Source organism: Mytilus californianus, unplaced genomic scaffold, assembly GCF_021869535.1.
Source record: "Mytilus californianus isolate M0D057914Y unplaced genomic scaffold, xbMytCali1.0.p SCAF_4, whole genome shotgun sequence".
Lineage (NCBI taxonomy): Eukaryota > Metazoa > Mollusca > Bivalvia > Mytilida > Mytilidae > Mytilus > Mytilus californianus.
This window is the reverse complement of record NW_026262690.1, coordinates 37,083,063-37,105,454: the sequence shown is the minus strand read 5'-3', so window position 1 is coordinate 37,105,454 and position 22,392 is coordinate 37,083,063. Positions and strand designations below refer to the sequence as shown.

Below are 22,392 nucleotides of genomic sequence, written 5' to 3'. Positions count from 1 at the left end.
GCCCCTCTTTTTTAGCTCACCTGGCCCGAAGGGCCAAGTGAGCTTTTCTCATCACTTGGCGTCCGTCGTCCGGCGTCCGGCGTCGTCCGTCGTCGGCGTTAACTTTTTACATTTTGAACTTCTTCTAGAGAACCACTGAATGGAATGAAACCAAACATGGCATGAATGTTCCTTATGAGGTGCTCACCAAGTGTTGTTACTTTGTAGCCGATCCATCATCCAAGATGGCCGCCAGCGGGGGACTTAGTTTAACATAGGACCCTATGGGAAATGCATACAATTGACTTCTTTTAGAGAACCACTGAATGGAATGAAACCAAACATGACATGAATGTTCCTTATGAGGTGCTAACCAAGTGTTGTTACTTTGTAGCCGATCCATCATCCAAGATGGCCGCCAGCGGGGGACTTATTTTAACATAGGACCCTATGGGAAATGCGTACAAATGACTTCTTTTAGAGAACCACTGAATGGAATAAAACCAAACATGGCATGAATGTTCCTTATGAGGTGCTGACCATGTGTTGTTACTTTGTAGCCGATCCATCATCCAAGATGGCCGCCATCGGGGAACTTAGTTTAACATAGGACCCTATGGGAAATACATACAAATGTCTTCTTTTAGAGAACCACTGAATGGAATGAAACCAAACATGACATGAATGTTCCTTATGAGGTGCTGACCAAGTGTTGTTACTTTGTAGCCGATCCATCATCCCAGATGGCCGCCAGCGGGGGACTTAGTTTAACATAGGACCCTATGGGAAATACATAAAAATGTCTTCTTTTAGAGAACCACTGAATGGAATGGAACCAAACATGGCATGAATGTTCCTTATGAGATGCTGATCAAGTGTTGTTACTTTGTAGCCGATCCATCATCCAAGATGGCCGCCAGCGGGGGAATTATTTTAACATAGGACCCTATGGGAAATGCGTACAAATGACTTCTTTTAGAGAACCACTGAATGGAATAAAACCAAACATGGCATGAATGTTCCTTATGAGGTGCTGACCATGTGTTGTTACTTTGTAGCCGATCCATCATCCAAGATGGCCGCCATCGGGGAACTTAGTTTAACATAGGACCCTATGGGAAATACATACAAATGTCTTCTTTTAGAGAACCACTGAATGGAATGAAACCAAACATGACATGAATGTTCCTTATGAGGTGCTGACCAAGTGTTGTTACTTTGTAGCCGATCCATCATCCCAGATGGCCGCCAGCGGGGGACTTAGTTTAACATAGGACCCTATGGGAAATACATAAAAATGTCTTCTTTTAGAGAACCACTGAATGGAATGGAACCAAACATGGCATGAATGTTCCTTATGAGATGCTGATCAAGTGTTGTTACTTTGCAGTCGGTCCATCATCCAAGATGGCCGCCAGCAGGGGACTTAGTTTAACATAGGACCCTATGGGAAATACATACAAATGTCTTCTTTTAGAGAACCACTGAATGGAATGAAACCAAACATGGCATGAATGTTCCTTATGAGGTGCTGACCAAGTGTTGTTACTTTGTAGCCTATCCATCATCCAAGATGGCCGCCAGCGGGGGACTTAGTTTAACATAGGACCCTATGGGAAATACATACAAATGTCTTCTTATAGAGAACCACTGAATGGAATGAAACCAAACATGGCATGAATGTTCCTTATGAGGTGCTCACCAAGTGTTGTTACTTTGTAGCCGATCCATCATCCAAGATGGCCGCCAACGGGGGACTTAGTTTAACATAGGACCCTATGGGAAATGCATACAATTGACTTCTTTTAGAGAACCACTGAATGGAATGAAACCAAACATGACATGAATGTTCCTTATGAGGTGCTAACCAAGTGTTGTTACTTTGTAGCCGATCCATCATCCAAGATGGCCGCCAGCGGGGGACTTATTTTAACATAGGACCCTATGGGAAATGCGTACAAATGACTTCTTTTAGAGAACCACTGAATGGAATAAAACCAAACATGGCATGAATGTTCCTTATGAGGTGCTGACCATGTGTTGTTACTTTGTAGCCGATCCATCATCCAAGATGGCCGCCATCGGGGAACTTAGTTTAACATAGGACCCTATGGGAAATACATACAAATGTCTTCTTTTAGAGAACCACTGAATGGAATGAAACCAAACATGACATGAATGTTCCTTATGAGGTGCTGACCAAGTGTTGTTACTTTGTAGCCGATCCATCATCCCAGATGGCCGCCAGCGGGGGACTTAGTTTAACATAGGACCCTATGGGAAATACATAAAAATGTCTTCTTTTAGAGAACCACTGAATGGAATGGAACCAAACATGGCATGAATGTTCCTTATGAGATGCTGATCAAGTGTTGTTACTTTGTAGCCGATCCATCATCCAAGATGGCCGCCAGCGGGGGAATTATTTTAACATAGGACCCTATGGGAAATGCGTACAAATGACTTCTTTTAGAGAACCACTGAATGGAATAAAACCAAACATGGCATGAATGTTCCTTATGAGGTGCTGACCATGTGTTGTTACTTTGTAGCCGATCCATCATCCAAGATGGCTGCCATCGGGGAACTTAGTTTAACATAGGACCCTATGGGAAATACATACAAATGTCTTCTTTTAGAGAACCACTGAATGGAATGAAACCAAACATGGCATGAATGTTCCTGATGAGGTGCTGACCAAGTGTTGTTACTTTGTAGCCGATCCATCATCCAAGATGGCCGCCATCGGGGAACTTAGTTTAACATAGGACCCTATGGGAAATACATAAAAATGTCTTCTTTTAGAGAACCACTGAATGGAATGGAACCAAACATTGGCATGAATGTTCCTTATGAGATGCTGATCAAGTGTTGTTACTTTGCAGTCGGTCCATCATCCAAGATGGCCGCCAACAGGGGACTTAGTTTAACATAGGACCCTATGGGAAATACATACAAATGTCTTCTTTTAGAGAACCACTGAATGGAATGAAACCAAACATGGCATGAATGTCCCTTATGAGGTTCTGACCAAGTGTTGTTACTTTGTAGCCGATCCATCATCCAAGATGGCCGCCAGCGGGGGACTTAGTTTAACATAGGACCCTATGGGAAATACATACAAATGTCTTCTTTTAGAGAACCACTGAATGGAATGAAACCAAACATGGCATGAATGTTCCTTATGAGGTGCTGACCAAGTGTTGTTACTTTGCAGTCGGTCCATCATCCAAGATGGCCGACAGCAGGGGACTTAGTTTAACAAAGGACCTATGGGAAATACATACAAATGTCTTCTTTTAGCGAACCACTGAATGGAATGAAACCAAACATGGCATGAATGTTCCTTTTGAGGTACTGACCAAGTGTTGTTACTTTGCAGTCGGTCTATCATCCAAGATGGCCGACAGCAGGGGACTTAGTTTAACAAAGGACCTATGGGAAATACATACAATTGTCTTCTTTTAGAGAACCACTGAATGGAATTGAACCAAACATGGCATGAATGTTCCTTATGAGTTGCTGACCAAGTGTTGTTACTTTGCAGTCGATCCATCATCCAAGATGGCCGCTAGGGGGGGGGGGCCTTAGTTTAACATAGGACCCTATGGGAAATACATACAAATGTCTTCTTTTAGAGTAGCACTGAATGGAATGAAACCAAACATGGCATGAATGTTCCTTATGAAGTGCTGACCAAGTGTTGCTACTTTGTTGCAGATTTACTGTTCAAGATGGCCACCAGGATATTTTATTAAATAACGGGACCAATATTAATCAAAATTTGGCCTCAATCATTATTTGGGTATCTGTTATGATTTTTATCTATCTTTACATGATTTCTAAAACCAAAGTAGAGTCAGGTGAGCGACACAGGCTCTTGAGAGCCTCTAGTTTACTCATACACTTACATAATACTTATCTGTCACATATAATACTTGTCTGTCACACTTTCCTAACCACCAAAAAAAAAAATTAGAATAATGCTTGTCTGTCACACTTTTCTAATCACCAAAAAAAATTAGGATGTAATTCATGTTTGTCTGATATATACGTTTACACTCAGTCAAAAATGGGAAAGTGAGTATATAGTCGAAAACAGCAATTGATTGTTCTTTTTTTTTTCGATACAGATTCTATTTGGCGAAACATAGTGGTAGACAGCTTACATTACAACCACAGTTAGGAAATGCAGATTTGAATGCTACTTTCTTTGGTGCCAAGAGAGACGATGATTCAAGTGGTGCTAGCAGCTCTAAGGGACCCAGAAAACACATTATACAAGTATCAACATATCAGATGTGTGTACTAATGCTCTTCAACAATAGGGATAAATGGACTTATGAAGTAAGTTCATTTATGGGGTAAAGATTGCATTGATGCAATCAAAACCCTGATAGTTATAAATTTCTCCTGACGTTATCACTTCTTTTGAGATAAAAAATAAAATAGTGCATTGAGCACAATATTCTATACATCATATCTTGGAACATTTCAAAATATTTATCAATGAACTATATACTCAGATATTTAATATGGTGTGTATCTGTATAACCATACTTGTCAAGAAATTACATAAATTATGCATAGTGCATGAATCTATAGCTAGTATCTGTTCTAACAATATCAATGTTATTGGCAAGTAATATTTAAAATTGGAGTTATCTTCCTTTGTCCATAACTGTTGAACTAACTGCAATGATACCTCTAGTTCATAGCATTGCCTTCCAATGCTTAATACAATGCAATGTTTAATCTTTAGTTCCAACTGCAAAGTGGTTAGTTCATTGAACCATGACCATATACTTCATTGCCCTTTGAAAAAAAATCAAACAATGCAGCAGGAACAGACAAAACATCTTTATATATCAACGCTTAAAGTTAAAGTTACTCCCTTTGTAAATTTAGCTATAAAGAAGAGAAGTGGATGACAGATGTTTGATTGAAGCATTTTACTCTAATTCTGTGGCTTAGTGCATCCAACACTCAAACTAAAAAATGTTAATATTTGAAATATTGACTCTTTTTCAGGAGATAAAAAATGAAACAGATATACCAGAGAAAGATTTAATAAGAGCTGTACAGTCTTTAGCTATTGGTAAAATTACTCAACGAGTTCTACAAAAGGAACCAAAAACAAAAGAAATAGGTAAGTTAAAACCATATCCTGAATACGCTTCCATACTTTATTTCTGGTTTCAATACTATATTAATAAACAATCCGCTTATTGTTTTTTGGGTGTTTTTATATCAAATAGGGTTTTTATACCCAGTGCAACTTAGTCCGTTGCATAGGGTATAATGTTTTTGACCAGTCCTGTTCTTGTCATCGCAACTTCCCTGAAACCACACAACAGAATTACATGAAACTTTGTAGATAAAAGGATGTACTATGTTGTTGCACATATTAACAGGAAATTATGATTCAATATTTTTTCTTGAAATTATGCCCCTTTTAACTTAGAATTTTGGCCTATACTGCTGCAACAGTTTGTCATCGCAACTCCTCTGAAACCACACAACAGAATTTCATGAAACTTTGTAGTTAATGAGGACACAATAATATGTAGATGTGCATATCCACAAGAAATTTTTATCAGTTGACTTTTTTAGGAGGTACGAGTCTTTGAACTTATAAATCTGGTGAGATTTTGTTTGCCCAGAGACAATGTGGGGGCGTGGGTAGCTCACAAAGGTTCTTTAATTTGTAATTTGATAAGATTGTTATAATATCAAAAATATCCCATTCTTCTCTTCCCAGTGCATTTGATAATGTTTTTTTTTTCATTTTCAGAACCTAGTCACGTATTAAGTGTAAATGATCAGTTCACATCCAAATTGTTCAGAGTCAAGATTCAGACGGGTAAGACATTGAAAATACAAAAAAAAAGTCATTTAGCACTGACCTCACTTTGAATAATGAAATTATTGAGTACTTTCATGCTTGTACTTTTTATACGAGATTTATGGTGAGTATACATGAAGCAATGTTCCAAGTGGAATTAATATACAGTTTATTGGTATTTATTATTGATCACAAAGAACAAAGTTGGAATTTAAAAGGACAAATATTTAAACGTTTTATGGAATAGGAATTGTTTACTCAGCTAGACGTATAATTAAGATACAGTTATTCAGAAAAGGTTTTTATACGCCCGTTTACGGGACGTATTATGGTATACCGTTGTCCGTCCTTCGGTCTGTCTGTCCGTCCGTCGTCAATATGTCGGACATTAACTCAAAAACGCTTAAACCAATTTGCATAAAACTTTGGTGAATTGTTTATATTTATTAACGTGAGCTCCCTTTCGTTTTATATAAATTTTAAATTTTACGTTTTGGAGTTATGGGGTTTTATTCATTAAAAAAAGGGGGATTTTCCAGTTTTCGGACAATAATTCAAGAATCCTTTCACCAACTTGCAAGAAATTGTGGTGAATTGTTTATATCTATTTAAATGAGCTCCCTTTCGATTTTTGTATATTTTAGATTTTACGTTTTCGAGTTACAGGGTTTTATTCATAAAAAAAGGGGGATTTTCCAGTTTTCGGACAAAAAATCAAAAATCCTTTCAGCAGTTCTTATGAAACTTTGGTGAATTGTTTATATCTATTGACGTGAGCTCCCTTTTCGTTTTTTATAAATTTTAGATTTTACGTTTCTGAGTTATGGGGTTTTATTCATTAAAAAAGGGGGGATTTTCCAGTTTTCGGACAATAACTTAAAAATACTGTCATGAATTCTCATGAATCTTTGGTGAATTGTTTATATCTATTGATGTAAGCTCCCTTTTGATTTTCATAAATTTCTAATATGACATTGAGAATTAATTGAACTTTAATTGTTTAAAGTCTTGACAACAGATTTACTAAGTATTGCACAACAGCACAGTGTATTGCACAACAGCAAGAAATCTTTAATTGAATATAAATTCAATTCATATAACCAATTTCAAGTTCTTTGACTACATTTATTCAGAAACCTATAATATGTCAAATATTTAATACAATCCAAATTCAGACCTGTATCAAGCTTGAATATTGTATCCTTTTTAGCCCCAACTGTTCGGGGTTGGACCTCTGCAGGCGTTTCCAGCTGCGCTCAGCGAAGCAGATTATTTGTTGTATTTCTTCACCTACAAAAATAAATTTCTACAGATACTTGTACGAAAATATTTAAAAAACTATTTCAATTTTTCAGTGGCGGCCAACAAAGGCGAAGCAGAACCTGAAAGAAAAGAAACGAGAACTAAAGTAGATGAAGACAGAAAACATGAATATCCTTTAGTATTATCATAAAATGCAGTATGCAAAAGGTTGTTGGGTGCTTAATATCAAGTGGCTAATATTGCAAGGAAGGGTCTTCCAACATCTCCCCACAAACAACATACTAAGTTTGAATAAGTTTACATACATGAAATGGATATACAGCCATAAAGCCCTACGCCCCATGTCCATTAACAAAGCTTCCCCTCTACCCTCCAAGATTCATTTTGATGAGAGAGCCCAAAGAGTTGGACCAATTTTTATACGACCGCAAAAATTTTTGCGGTCGTATATTGGTATGACGTTGGCGTCGTCGTCGTTGTCGTCGTCGTCCGAAGACACATTGGTTTTCGCACTCTAACTTTAGTTTAAGTGAATGGATCTCTATGAAATTTTACCATAAGGTTCAATACCACAAAAGGAAGGTTGGGATTGATTTTGGGGGTTATGGTACCAACAGTTAAGGAATAAGGGGCCAAAAATAAGCATTTTTGTAACTTCCAGACATAACTTGTGTGCTAGTGTATGGATCTCTCTGACATTGTACCACAAGGTTCCATATCACAAAGGGAATGCTGGGATTGATTTTGGGGGTAATTGCCTCAAAATATTAGGAATTAGGGGCCAAAAAAGGGGCAAAAAACAAGCATTTTTCTAGTTTCATGACAATAACTTGTGTGAAAGTGTATGGATCTTTCTGAAATTGTACTACAAGGTTCCATATCACAAAGGGAAAGCTGATATTGAGTTTTGGGGTAATTGCCCGAAACGTTTAGGAATAAGGGGCCAAAAAGGGGCCAAAAATAAGTATTTTTCTAGTTTCCAGACAATAACTTGTGTTCAAGTGTATGGATCTCTCTGAAATTGTACCAGAAGGTTCCATATCACTAAGGAAATGCTGGGATTTTTTTTTGGGGTAATTGCCTCAAAATTTTTGGAATTAGGGGCCAAAAAAGGGGCAAAAAACAAGCATTTTTGTCGAGCCTTCGACTTTAGTCGAAAAAGCGAGACATAGCGATCCTACATTCCGTCGGCGTCGGTGTCGTCGTCGTCGTCGTCGGCGGCGGCGTCCACAAATATTCACTCTGTGGTTAAAGTTTTTGAAATTTTAATAACTTTCTGAAACTACCTTGGATTTCTACCAAACTTGGACAGAAGCTTGTTTATGATCATAAGATAGTATCCAGAAGTAAATTTTGTAAAAATAAAATTCCATTTTTTCCGTATTTTACTTATAAATGGACTTAGTTTTTCTGCCGGGAAATATTACATTCACTCTGTGGTTAAAGTTTTTAAAATTTTAATAACTTTCTTAAACTATCCTGGGTTTCTACCAAACTTGGACAGAAGCTTGTTTATGATCATAAGATAGTATCCAGAAGGAAATTTTGTAAAATAATAAATCCATTTTTTCTGTATTTTACTTTTAAATGGACTTAGATTTTCTGCCAGGAAACAACACATTCACTCTGTGGTTAAAGTTTTTAAAATTTTAATAACTTTCTTATGCTATTTTGGATTTGTACCAAACTTGGACAGAAGCTTGTTTATGATCAAAAGCTAGTATCTAGAAGGAAATTTTGTAAAATAATAAATCCATTTTTTCCGTATTTTACTTTTAAATGGACTTAGATTTCCTGTCAGGAAACAACACATTCACTCTGTGGTTAAAGTTTTTTAAATTTTAATAACTTTCTTATACTATTTTGGATTTGCACCAAACTTTAACAGAAGCTTGTTTATGATCAAATGCTAGTATCTAGAAGGAAATTTTGTTTTCTTCAAGTTAACATTACATTCAGTCTGCAGATAAAGTTTTTAAACATTTATTAGATTCATAAACTATCTGGATTTTTACCAAACTTGGACAGAAACTTCTTACAATCAAAAGATAGTATCAAGAGGAATATTTTTATTGATTTACTTCCTCATTTTTGTTGAGCCTGCGATTAACAGAAAAAGTAGGCGAGACACTGGGTTCCGCGGAACCCTTACGAATTTTTCTAGTTTCATGACAATAACTTGTGTGTAAGTGTTTGGATATTTCTGAAATTGTACTACAAGGTTCCATATCACAAAGGGAAAGCTGGAATTTAGTTTGGGGGTAATTGCCCGAAACGTTTAGGAATTGGGGGCCAAAAAGGGGCCAAAAAACACATTTTTCTAGTTTCCAGACAATAACTTGTGTTCAAGTGTATGGATCTCTCTGAAATTGTACTGCAAGGTACCATACCACAAAGGGAAGGCTGGGATTGAGTTTGGGGGTGATGAATCATAAGGGGGTTCAAAAAATTGGGGGGGGGGATTTTTTTTTTTTTCATTTTTTTTCTTTTTTTCCTTTTTTTTTCTTTTAAAATTTTCCATTTTAAGTTGGTTATTTCTGATTTATATTTAAAAGCAAATAATAATGATATGGTAGGAGATACACACCAAACAGGATGTGTAAATTATTATATATTTCAATAGCACAGTATTGCACAATAGCAAGAAATTGTCAATTGTGCAGTATTGCGCAATAGCAAGAAATATTCAATTGCACAGTATTGTGCAAAAGAAGATACTTCGTATAAATTGCTTATTTCTTGACCAATTTCAATGGGGTTTTATTCTTGAGTTCTTGGGGTTCTTTAATATGCTGAATCTAACCGTGTATTAAGTTTTTGGATTTTGGGCCCCGTTTTTAAATTGGTCCACATTGAGGTTCAAAGGGTCCAAAATTAAACTTTGTTTGATTTCATCAAAAATTGAATTATTAGGGTTCTTTGATATGCCGAATCTAACCGTGTATTTAGATTCTTAATTTTAGGTTCCGTTTTCAAATTGGTCTACATTAAGGTCCAAAGGGTCCAAAATTAAACTAAGTTTGATTTTAACAAAAATTGTATTCTTAGGGTTCTTTGATATGCTGAATCTAAACATGTATTTAGATTTTTGATTATGGGCCCAGTTTTCAAGTTGGTCCAAATCGGTGATCAAAATTAAACTTTGTTTGATTTCAACAAAAATTGAATATATGGGGTTCTTTGATATGCTGAATCTAACCATGTATTTAGATTTTTGATTTTTGGGCCCCGTTGTCAACTTTGTCCACATTGAGGTCAAAAGGGTCCAAAATTAAACTTTGTTTGATTTCATCAAAAATTGAATTCTTGGGGTTCTTTGATATGCTGAATCTAACCATGTATTTAGATTTTGGATATTGGACCATAATAGGTGAATGTCCAATTTAAAATTTTCAAGTTCTTAGACCACATTCATTCTGTGTCAGAAACCTATGCTGTGTCAAATATTTAATCACAATCCAAATTCAGAGCTGTATCAAGCTTGAATGTTGTGTCCATACTTGCCCCAACTGTTCAGGGTTCGACCTCTGCAGTCGTATCAAGCTGCGCCCTGCGTAGCATTTTATTATGCATTTATTTTGAAGCCAGTTTTGATGATTAGGACATGAAAGCTATAACATCACAATCAAAGATAGAATACTTTATTTGATATTTGTTAACTTTGTCAACATTGCAGAATTGTTTAAACTCTGTCTTTTCCTAGTTTCGAGGAGAACTTCAAGAAACCTGAACATTTAATTATGATTTAAAAAAATAAATCAAAACATATGGAAGAAATTTGTTGACCGTTAATTAGGATACACTATGAATTGAATTTTATAATTGAAATTAGATATAATATATGATATGATTCCTTGACTGCTGTGTAAGATTGAAGCTGCAATAGTCAGAATTATGAAAGCAAGGAAGAAATTACAGCATAATGTCTTAGTAACAGAGGTAATTATAAATCACCTTTGTAATAGCTACTTGATAGTTTAATTTATGTGCTGCCTTGTACTTTAAATGAAATATTGATTTTTTGAGGTTTATTTTTCATTTTATCAAGAAATGTTTGATATACAACTATAGTAACAGCAAATTTAATAGCTATAGCATGGTTGAATTTATTTCTGCAAGTCACCACAATTTTATTTGTTTGGGTGGAACTTTTCTAGCCTCTTATCAACTTTAGTCAAGAAAGCTTATGTAAATGATAACTTAATAGTCAAAGTAATGTATTTTTACTTAAAAAAAAATTATAGAGTAAGATAATTACAGTTCCTTATTCAATTTTTTTCAATAACAAAATGGTAAAGATAAGGTTAACAAATTTAATGTTATACCTTCAGTCTATAAGTGGAGGCCATATTGCATTCACCTTATTTGTCCTTCTGTTCGTCCAACAAATATTTCCATAAGTATTACACTTTTATCCGAATGACTTCATATTTGGTCAGTAGCTTAGCAGTGATGAGTTTTGATGTGGGGGGACTTTTTAGATCTGTCAGAAACCTACCTGTTTGCAGATTCTTTGAATTTTTCAAAATATCGAATTAATTCGAAAAATTTTGTGACATTTTTCTCAAGTACTACTGAAAAGAATTACTTAAAATTTAGTCAAGGGATTGACAGGATTTGTTGTTACATGTGATATGTCAAACACCAACTTATTATTTGCAAATACTTTGAATTTTTCAATATGAACTTAAAATTTTCCACCACATATTTCTCAGAAACTGCAGAACTGAATTTCTTCATATTTGGTCAGCAGCTCAACAGTAACGAAGTGTAACATGTATGCTCTTTTCAAACCTTTTAGACAACTACTTCTGGTCTACGCATTAAATTACAAGTGGGGGTATGCTTAGCATAACATTGCATGCATCGTTGTTTTATCTGACTAACAAATTAATTTATACAGAAAGCATATTACATTGAAGAATAGTGCCTGTGTCTTATGATGTCTATTGAATTCACTTTTTAACATTTTTAAATTTATGCAACACCAAGTATGACTCATTTATCTGGCTAGAATAGTAATTCCAGTTGACAAAACAACAGAGTGTATTGAGACAATTCTATGAGTAAAGAGATCAAATATGAGGTGTTTTCAAACAATTTCAATTTTAATTTGTATATTAGGAAATTATCTGGAAAGAGGGAATGATGAACTATACAAAACTTCTTCAGATTATGAATAATTCATAAATACACTTAATTTTAGTGTACAGAACAGCTTAAAGCCAGATTCCTGCCTAGTCCAGTAGTTATTAAAAAAAGAATTGAAGGTTTGATAGAGCGTGAATATTTAGCAAGAACACCAGAAGATAGGTATGTAGTCATGAATTTAATGGATTATTTTATCTTATCATAGTAAAGGTATTTCAGCATATGCATCATTACAGTAAAAGCTTCAACATCATTACTGTTTTCTAGCTTCATCATCATCAGTCTGTAGAGACAATTTTTATGTGACTAGCCTTTACAGAATTAAACCGTTAGCATTTAATTGATAGGTTAATTCTTGCTTTGTTTTCAGGAGACAAAAACTTAGAGTCCTAGGTGAAATTAAAAAAAACTCTTCAGTTTCACATTTAGCATGCTAAAATGCCATAAAGCAGGACTTAGGTATTACTTAGGTATCTACATCAACATCAAAGACCATTATAAAATCCTTCAATAGACAGTGACAAGTTATCCATCATTTGAAATAGTTAAAACATTGTCAGTTTTTAAGCCATTTCAGTATAATCAGTAAAATAAGCAAAAGTCATTTTCCCTTTAAATTATTTGCTGTATTTGTGCACTTTTTGCAAAAGCAGTTTGTATTTTCAGATTCATAAGGACTATGAGTAATTTCATTGTTTGTACCCACAATAGGGAGAAATACCTTCTCTTTAGTGGTTGAATTTCCATTCTTTTGGACATTTTTATAAACAAATCACAGGTTTTGGTGCATGCTTTTGAAAATATTACCCAGAATCCATTAGATTATAAAACAGTTAATTTTTTTTTTACTTTGTCAAGAAAAAGCTATTAGAGTAATTTAATCAATCAATTTGAATATTTCATCATATAAGGGCTGTTCCATTTAAACATTCATGTTACTCGGGGAAGGCATTTTCAAAAGGGAGTATCCCCCTATAGAGGCAAATTTTGAATTTCAATTACATTTTCACTGTACTTTACAATGATTTATTTGTTTTTATTTTCCAGGAAAGTATATACTTATGTAGCATAAGAAGAATATTTATTTAAACAACAATTTCTGAAAGTCAGTGAGCATTTGTATACTATACTTATGTCTTCACATGGAATTATGCTTGCACCAAGAGGGGGAATAAAATCCATGAAGAATCGTCTACGAAACCTGCATATTAAAGAGTCTCAGATGAGAAAGCCTTTGTCAGCCTAAATATTGCAAAGACTTTTATGTAGTTTATACTAAATACTATTTATTTTAAGAAAGGATTGTCCAGATATGTATCTATGCAGTCTGTGCAAAGTTTTCAATTTTCTTTATGTGTTAATATTTTATCTGTTTGAATCAGAATAAATGGCTTTTTATGAATGAGGGAAATCACCGGTGGCACTCATCATTCATGTAGGTTATTGATTGTCATATTGACTATCATGTAGTGATCTTTTTCTAATCAGACAAAGGTTCCTCCTACTCTCAGGTGACAAATTTTATATTTCTATTTAAGATTTAAGAAAACATTTCTGTTGTTTTATTAACTTGCAATTTTTTTAATGATTTTTTGGTTCTATTAAAAGGACTCAAAAAGTTGTGAACAGATTCTACTTTCTTGACTACCTGCTATATATTTAAATGTTTTAGATTTAACATTTTTTGTTTTGTCTCTGAAAATTTGAATTACATTTGCAGCCATTGAATGGTTGATAAATATTTCTTGTGACAAAATGGTCAGAATTTTATCACAACATAACTTACAAATGTCATTTACTTTGCCTTTGTGTAAAATGAATGCAAAGAATATGTGTGAATAATCCGTAGGTTATTTGTTCGCTTGAACAATCATATAATATGTATAACTGTGTGAAGCTTTACTTGGAAGATGAATGTATGTATGTATGTTTGTATGGTAGTTCATTGGAATGCATGCAGGGAAACTAGTATGATGTTTGATTGCAATATGTTACACTGTTTATATTCAAATTCTTCTGATAATTTTAGGGGTATTAGATATTGACGTAACATAGACTTTGACAGGACTGCATCCCACCTTTGAAAGTTGTCATTTAAATGTCATGGAATGGTTTATTTTCATTAGACTTATCTTCATACTCTTCTATTAAATGACTTATGACATAATTTGCATTTGTGATTGCAATGATGACATACGCAAATGATCAAATATTCAGTTTTCTTCCAAGTCTGTTAAATTATAATGGTTAAAACTTTCTAAACTTTCTGTCAGTTAAAAACAAGGTGATTGCCTAGAATTTTGAATTTGCATTGTAATTTCTGAATACAGGAAAGGAATGATCAAATTTTTAAAACAATACAATATTTTGCCAGTAATTTGATTTTCTTCAGCTGTGGAATAAAGCATAACTATTTTGCAATTTTCTCCACATGATTTAGTTGAAGACTATAAATACACTTTCAATAAAAAGATAAAACCCTTAAAAAGCAATTTAATATGAAATAAAGATTTAAATCAAAGTCATTATACATGTATAGGAGATAAAAGGACAGTAATCTTTCTGATAATTTTTGTCAACTATGTATGAATTAACAGTTCTTTGGAATATTTCAGAATAGAATAATATAATGAAAATCACTGTTGATATATACCTTGTATAAAATAAAGCTTACACATTTACATACAAAATAAAATAACATTGAGTGAAAGGATAACAGTATATATATCATCTAAGAAAATCTGATGAAAAAAAATAATAATGTACAAATTTTAAATCATGTTATAAATGTACAAATTTCATGAATTTGAAACTAGTCATTTTACTGCTTAACAATATACAGAGTTATTTTGTCCCCTAATCCAAGAGATATATGTTTGACAAGCATTTTTTTTGTTTCTGTTTACTGCATCTGACCTTTTTATTTAGAACAACACAATTTGTCAAAGAAAAATTACAAATGGCATATTTTACTCCAGTGACCATAACTATAATGCCAAACCAGAACTATAAGAAACAAAAGTGCTGTATTAGTTGGAGTTCAAACTATATTTATAGTGTATTCAAAGTGGAAACATTTTTTTTAAGCAAATTGCCTATATGTAGCAACATTATCACAGAAAAAATACTAACTTAGTAGACAGTAATTGATAAACATTTACAAACATGGAATTACAAACATTATGGAACTAATGTTATGTCTCATAGGCTATTTCAAGACAAAATATATATTTTTACAAAATGTTAGCGAAATGTTGCTATTCTTTTTGTTCTGGTTTGAAAAAAAAAGTATGTTGAAGAAATAGTTGGGGCAAGAAAATGTATTGATATTTTTTTGGATTGTATTATTTTAAGTGAAACTGTTATGGCGTATTTGATCCATACTTCAATTAGTATGGTGTCAGCAATCATTATGATGTTGAAATTTTACATAATGGGGAAACAATTTCTCCACAAAAACTCATAAAATAAATGTGATAACTTAGTTTTGTGTTGCTGTTTATTGGGTCATATTATTACAAGATTATAGATTGAACTGTATTCATTAGAAATTCAGTTGTTATATTGCCTTTACAAGTATCAATCCCATAGTTGTTACTTTGATCTTACTCAAATTATTATTGACCCAGATAAAGGCTTAAGATTGTAAATTGTAAGCAATGGTTTACTGTTAAAAAATACCCAAAACAAGTGAAATGTGAAAACCAATAAATGCTAAGAAGCAAACTGTTAATATTCATTAGTTAGATTTTTCATCTGTCCTGGTTAATATGAAGTAAGGAGATGTGTTGATTGCCAATGAGACCACCAATAACCAAAGACCAGAGGACAAAGATATGAACAACTACAGGTCACTGTAAAATAGGTTTTGCAATAAAGTCAAAATCGTAAGTAACTACAAATCATAAAGGAATGATCTTTTGATGCATCATGTCAAATGAGGTAGGTTTGCATTAAAATTATGTGAGCTTGACCTTCTTTGAATGCATGAACGGCTTGGTTAAGTTTTCTATTGATGTCCTGAATAAGTAACTACTGTCATAATGGAATGATTTTTTGTCAGTTAATATATGTTTAGTGACAAAAGTCTACACTAAAATGTGGTCTTGTCTTTTTTATACGACCGCAAAAATTAAAAATTTTTTGGTCGTATATTGGTATGACGTTGGCGTCGTCGTCGTCCGGCGTCGTCGTCGTCGTCGTCGTCCGGCGTCGTCCGAAGACACATTGGTTTTCGCACTCTAACTTTAGTTTAAGTGAATGGATCTCCATGAAATTTTACCATAAGGTTCAATACCACAAAAGGAAGGTTGGGATTGATTTTGGGGGTTATGGTACCAACAGTTAAGGAATTAGGGGCCAAAAAGGGGCCAAAAATAAGCATTTTTGTAACTTCCAGACAATAACTTGTGTGTAAGTGTATGGATCTCTCTGACATTGTACCACAAGGTTCCATATCACAAAGGAAAGGCTGTAATTGATTTTGGGGGTAATTGCCTCAAAATTTTAGGAATTAGGGGCCAAAAAAGGGGCAAAAAACAAGCATTTTTCTAGTTTCATGACAATAACTTGTGTGTAAGTGTTTGGATATTTCTGAAATTGTACTACAAGGTTCCATATCACAAAGGGAAAGCTGGAATTGAGTTTGGGGGTAATTGCCCGAAACGTTTAGGAATTGGGGGCCAAAAAGGGGCCAAAAATAAGCATTTTTCTAGTTTCCAGACAATAACTTGTGTTCAAGTGTATGGATCTCTCTGAAATTGTACTGCAAGGTACCATACCACAAAGGGAAGGCTGGGATTGAGTATGGGGGTGATGAATCATAAGGGGGTTCAAAAAATTTGGGGGGGATTTTTTTTTTTTCTTTTTTTTTCTTTTTTTCCTTTTTTTTTTTCTTTTAAAATTTTCCATTTTAAGTTGGTTATTTCTGATTAATATTTAAAAGCAAATAATAATGATATGGTAGGAGATACACACCAAACAGGATGTGTAAATTATTATCTAATAAGTATTGTGCAATAGCAAGAAATTTTCAATTGCACAGTATTGCACAATAGCAAGAAATCTTCAATTGCACAGTATTGCGCAATAGCAAGAAATCTTCAATTGCACAGTATTGCGCAATAGCAAGAAATATCCAATAGCACAATATTGCGCAATAGCAAGAAATTGTCAATTGTACAGTATTGCACAATAGCAAGAAATATTCAATTGCACAGTATTGTGCAAAAGAAGATACTTCGTATAAATTGCTTATTTCTTGATCAATTTCAATGGGGTTTTATTCTTGAATTCTTGGGGTTCTTTAATATGCTGAATATTGAATTATTGGGGTTCTTTGATATGCTGAATCTAACCGTGTATTTAGATTCTTAATTTTTGGTTCCATTTTCAAATTGGTCTACATTAAGGTCCAAAGGGTCCAAAATTAACTTAGTTTGATTTTAACAAAAATTGAATTTTTAGGGTTCTTTGATATGCTGAATCTAAACATGTATTTAGATTTTTGATTATGGGCCCAGTTTTCAAGTTGGTCCAAATCGGGGTCCAAAATTAAACTTTGTTTGATTTCAACAAAAATTGAATATATGGGGTTCTTTGATATGCTGAATCTAACCATGTATTTAGATTTTTGATTTTTGGGCCCTGTTATCAACTTTGTCCACATTGAGGTCAAAAGGGTCCAAAATTTAACTTTGTTTGATTTCATCAAAAATTGAATTATTGGGGTTCTTTGATATGCTGAATCTAACCGTGTATTTTGATTCTTAATTTTTGGTTCCGTTTTCAAATTGGTCTACATTAAGGTCCAAAGGGTCCAAAATTAAACTTAGTTTGATTTTAACAAAAATTGAATTTTTAGGGTTCTTTGATATGCTGAATCTAAACATGTATTTAGATTTTTGATTATGGGCCCAGTTTTCAAGTTGGTCCAAATCGGGGTCCAAAATTAAACTTTGTTTGATTTCAACAAAAATTGAATATATGGGGTTCTTTGATATGCTGAATCTAACCATGTATTTAGATTTTTGATTTTTGGGCCCTGTTATCAACTTTGTCCACATTGAGGTCAAAAGGGTCCAAAATTTAACTTTGTTTGATTCCATCAAAAATTGAATTATTGGGGTTCTTTGATATGCTGAATCTAACCGTGTATTTTGATTCTTAATTTTTGGTTCCGTTTTCAAATTGGTCTACATTAAGGTCCAAAGGGTCCAAAATTAAACTTAGTTTGATTTTAACAAAAATTGAATTTTTAGGGTTCTTTGATATGCTGAATCTAAACATTTATTTAGATTTTTGATTATGGGCCCAGTTTTCAAGTTGGTCCAAATCGGGGTCCAAAATTAAACTTTGTTTGATTTCAACAAAAATTGAATATATGGGGTTCTTTGATATGCTGAATCTAACCATGTATTTAGATTTTTGATTTTTGGGCCCTGTTATCAACTTTGTCCACATTGAGGTCAAAAGGGTCCAAAATTTAACTTTGTTTGATTTCATCAAAAATTGAATTATTGGGGTTCTTTGATATGCCGAATCTAACCGTGTATTTAGATTCTTAATTTTTGGTTCCGTTTTCAAATTGGTCTACATTAAGGTCCAAAGGGTCCAAAATTAAACTTAGTTTGATTTTAACAAAAATTGAATTTTTAGGGTTCTTTGATATGCTGAATCTAAACATGTATTTAGATTTTTGATTATGGGCCCAGTTTTCAAGTTGGTCCAAATAGGGGTCCAAAATTAAACTTTGTTTGATTTCATCAAAAATTGAATTCTTGGGGTTCTTTGATATGCTGAATCTAACCATGTATTTAGATTTTGGATATTGGACCATAATAGGTGAATGTCCAATTTAAAATTTTTAAGTTCTTAGACCACATTCATTCTGTGTCAGAAACCTATGCTGTGTCAAATATTTAATCACAATCCAAATTCAGAGCTGTATCAAGCTTGAATGTTATGTCCATACTTGCCCCAACTGTTCAGGGTTCGACCTCTGCGGTCGTATCAAGCTGCGCCCTGCGGAGCATTTTATTATTTTACAAATAACATTTTTGTTGAGCCTGCGACTTTTGTCGCAGAAAGCTCGACATAGGGATAGTGATCCGGCGGCGGCATTAGCTAACTTCTTAAAAGCTTTATATTTTAGAAGGTGGAAGACCTGTATGCTTCATACTTTGTATATGGATGCCTCATGTTACGAAGTTTCCGTCAGTCACATGTACAATATCCTTGACCTTATTTTCATGGTTCAGTGACTACTTGAAAAAAAAGTTAAGATTTTTTGTAATGTTAAATTCTCTCTTATTATAAGTAATAGGATAACTATATTTGGTATGTGCGTACCTTGCAAGGTCCTCATGCCTGTCAGACAGTTTTCACTTGACCTCGACCTCATTTCATGGATCAGTGAACAAGGTTAAGTTTTGGTGGTCAAGTCCATATCTCAGATACTATAAGCAATAGGTCTAGTATATTCGGTGTATGGAAGGACTGTAGGGTGTACATGTCCAACTGGCAGGTGTCATTTGACCTTGACCTCATTTTCATGGTTCAGTGGTTAAAGTTAAGTTTTTGTGTTTTCGGTCTGTTTTTCTTATACTGTATGCAATAGGTCTACTATATTTGGTGTATGGAATGATTGTAAGGTGTACATGTCTAGCTGGCAGGTGTCATCTGACCTTGACCTCATTTTCATGGTTCAGTGGTTATAGTTAAGTTTTTGTGTTTTGGTCTGTTTTTCTTATACTTTATGCAATAGGTCTACTATATTTGGTGTATGGAATGATTGTAAGGTGTACATGTCCAACTGGCAGGTGTCATCTGACTTTGACCTCATTTTCATGGTTCAGTGGTCAAAGTTAAGTTTTTGAGTTTTGGTCTTTTTTCTTATACTCTATGCAATAAGTCAACTATATTTGGTGTATGGAAATATTCTACGATGTACATGTCAGTCTCGCAGGTTTTATTTGACCTTGGCCTCATTTTCACGGTTCATTGCTCAGTGTTAATTTTATGTGTTTCAGTCTGTTTTTCTTATACTATAAGCAATAGGTCAGCTATATTTGTTGTATGGAAGGATTGTAAGCTGTTCATGTCTGCCTGGCATGGTTCATCTGACCTTGACCTCATTTTCACGATTCATTGGTCAATGTTTAGTTTTCTTGGTTAAGTCTGTTTCTTAGAAACTATAAGCAATAGGTCAACTATATTTAGTGTATTGAATGATTGTAAGGTGTACATGTATTTCTCGTTTGGTTTATATGACCTTGACTTTATTTTCTTGGATCATGTTAAGTTTATGTAATAGTTGTAGTAAAGCTTTCATTTAGGACTATCAACATAATATCAATGGTTAGTAAAGAAGGCGAGACATTTCAGCGTGTGCACTCTTGTGTATTAAGGTCTAGATCTAAGCAACTACAGTTACTGCATGATGTTACGTTATGTAGGTTAACTGAAATTAGGTCATGCTTATGTTCATAAATGATTTAAAATAATAAAAAGAAATAAATAACACATTTCATGTAACAAGCATTATCATACTGGTAGTAGCAATTTATGCAACCAGATTAATATAGTGCATGAGTAGGACCTCCAACCATCATGATAAAACTCAAGGAAATAAGGCTTTGTTGTTTCAGAGTTTTAAAAAGTTGAAAATTGACCCATCAGAATCAACCATTTCCTTTGGTAGTCATATTTTCATCCAATTAAGGAGGGGAGGAAACTTGTTAAGGACATTCCAAATATTACCAAGTTTTTATCAGACTGGAACTAGTATTGGTCCCAGGTTCAGATTGCATACATATTTGCAGATGAGATGATGAAATCTATTCAGGCTTTCGTAAGTTTTCGATAGAACCTTTGTAGCATCAATGCCCCTAATAAGCACAAAATGAGAAAAATGTGTAGATGGGTACCCAATCATCATTCAAGATGACTTACCAATCAGAATAGGAATTCTGCATGGTAGCATTTGCTTAGCTGGACCAAGATGAGCAATTTTTATGTCCCTTTATAAAGGCTAAGGCTTACATAGAGGCTCCAAGGGGTGTGAATAGCTCATCAATAATCTCTTTTAAATTGCAATTTTATTAACTGGATTTTCAAGGTAAAAATCAGTTATTGATTTGGGGATGTACGGCAGGCGGGCGGCTGCCAAACAGTGTCCGTTCATTAACATGAAAACCCTTTGACAAAATTTTTTCCAATTTAGATATGTTGTTTCCTGTGACTAAGTGAAGGTCAAGTTCAATTTTCATGATTTTAGCTTTTCTCGTTGTTGAGTTATAGACCTTTCCCAAGAATTAAATTTTTGCTGAAATACTTATTAATTACTAGATTTCTGTTCAAGGGAAATAACTCATTTTTTAAAAGAGATTGTATTAATGATAAATGACATTTTGGATTTTTTTTTCTTTTCTTTGGTAAATTGTTTGAAGAATTTTGTGGTAGGTGTGTTTGTTATTCTGTATAAACTAATTTTCTGAATGCTATATATAATAAATTTTTTTGGAGGAAGTGAACTCTTTTAATTAGATAATAATCTTTTTAAAAAAGGATATATTTTATTTTTCTCATATGTTCTGTTTCAAGTTTTATGTTTAGCTGAATAATCTTTTATTGAAGACCAAATGTTGACCAGGTTCAGCACAAAATGAAAATCAGGTATGGGGAGAGATGTCAACAATTCACAGGATGTGTCACATTAGTTTGTATCCTTCTGTGGGCATATATTTGTCATTAGAAAGAATTTTTTTTTTACTAAATTGCTAAATCTATAGATATCAAGGATACTGTAAATTCAGAAATTATTGCGTGCATTTATTATTGCGAATTTGTCATTTTAGACTAAAATGCGATTTTAATTTTTGCAATATTGAGAAAAATCCTGTTTAATTAAAAAAAAAAATTTCAAAATGCTGGTTAAGATTATTGCGATTATAACCCTGTCACATTTTTCGCAATATTAAAAACATCGCGAAAATTTCTGAATTTTTACAGTAATAAAACATAACAGCACATTGCACAGTAAGCACAATTGTCATTTTGATGTTAAAGCACTAAAAATGTCTCTTAAGATGTCTTGTTCAGATATCTCTGTTGGTAATGTTGTCCTACAGAGTAGCTGCTATTTGATAGCTTAA

At 33.7% G+C, this 22,392-nt stretch overlaps 1 protein-coding gene and 1 long non-coding RNA gene across 2 annotated transcripts in view; one reads left to right on the top strand and one right to left on the bottom strand.

Moving 5' to 3' along the window:
- LOC127698264 (cullin-3-A-like) overlaps positions 1–15,722 on the top strand; it is a 44,628-nt gene extending 28,906 nt beyond the window's left edge. The window contains exons 14-20 of the mRNA XM_052201646.1: positions 4,113–4,326; positions 5,011–5,128; positions 5,774–5,842; positions 7,180–7,255; positions 10,957–11,026; positions 12,294–12,400; positions 13,286–15,722. Of these exons, the coding sequence (XP_052057606.1) occupies positions 4,113–4,326; positions 5,011–5,128; positions 5,774–5,842; positions 7,180–7,255; positions 10,957–11,026; positions 12,294–12,400; positions 13,286–13,310 (679 nt within the window). The 3' untranslated portion in view covers positions 13,311–15,722. The remainder of the gene's footprint in view (positions 1–4,112; positions 4,327–5,010; positions 5,129–5,773; positions 5,843–7,179; positions 7,256–10,956; positions 11,027–12,293; positions 12,401–13,285) is intronic.
- Positions 9,977–22,392, bottom strand: part of LOC127698319 (uncharacterized) — a 54,496-nt gene continuing 42,080 nt past the window's right edge. Inside the window, exon 2 of the long non-coding RNA XR_007980790.1 lies at positions 9,977–10,612. This is a non-coding gene — a long non-coding RNA (uncharacterized LOC127698319). The remainder of the gene's footprint in view (positions 10,613–22,392) is intronic.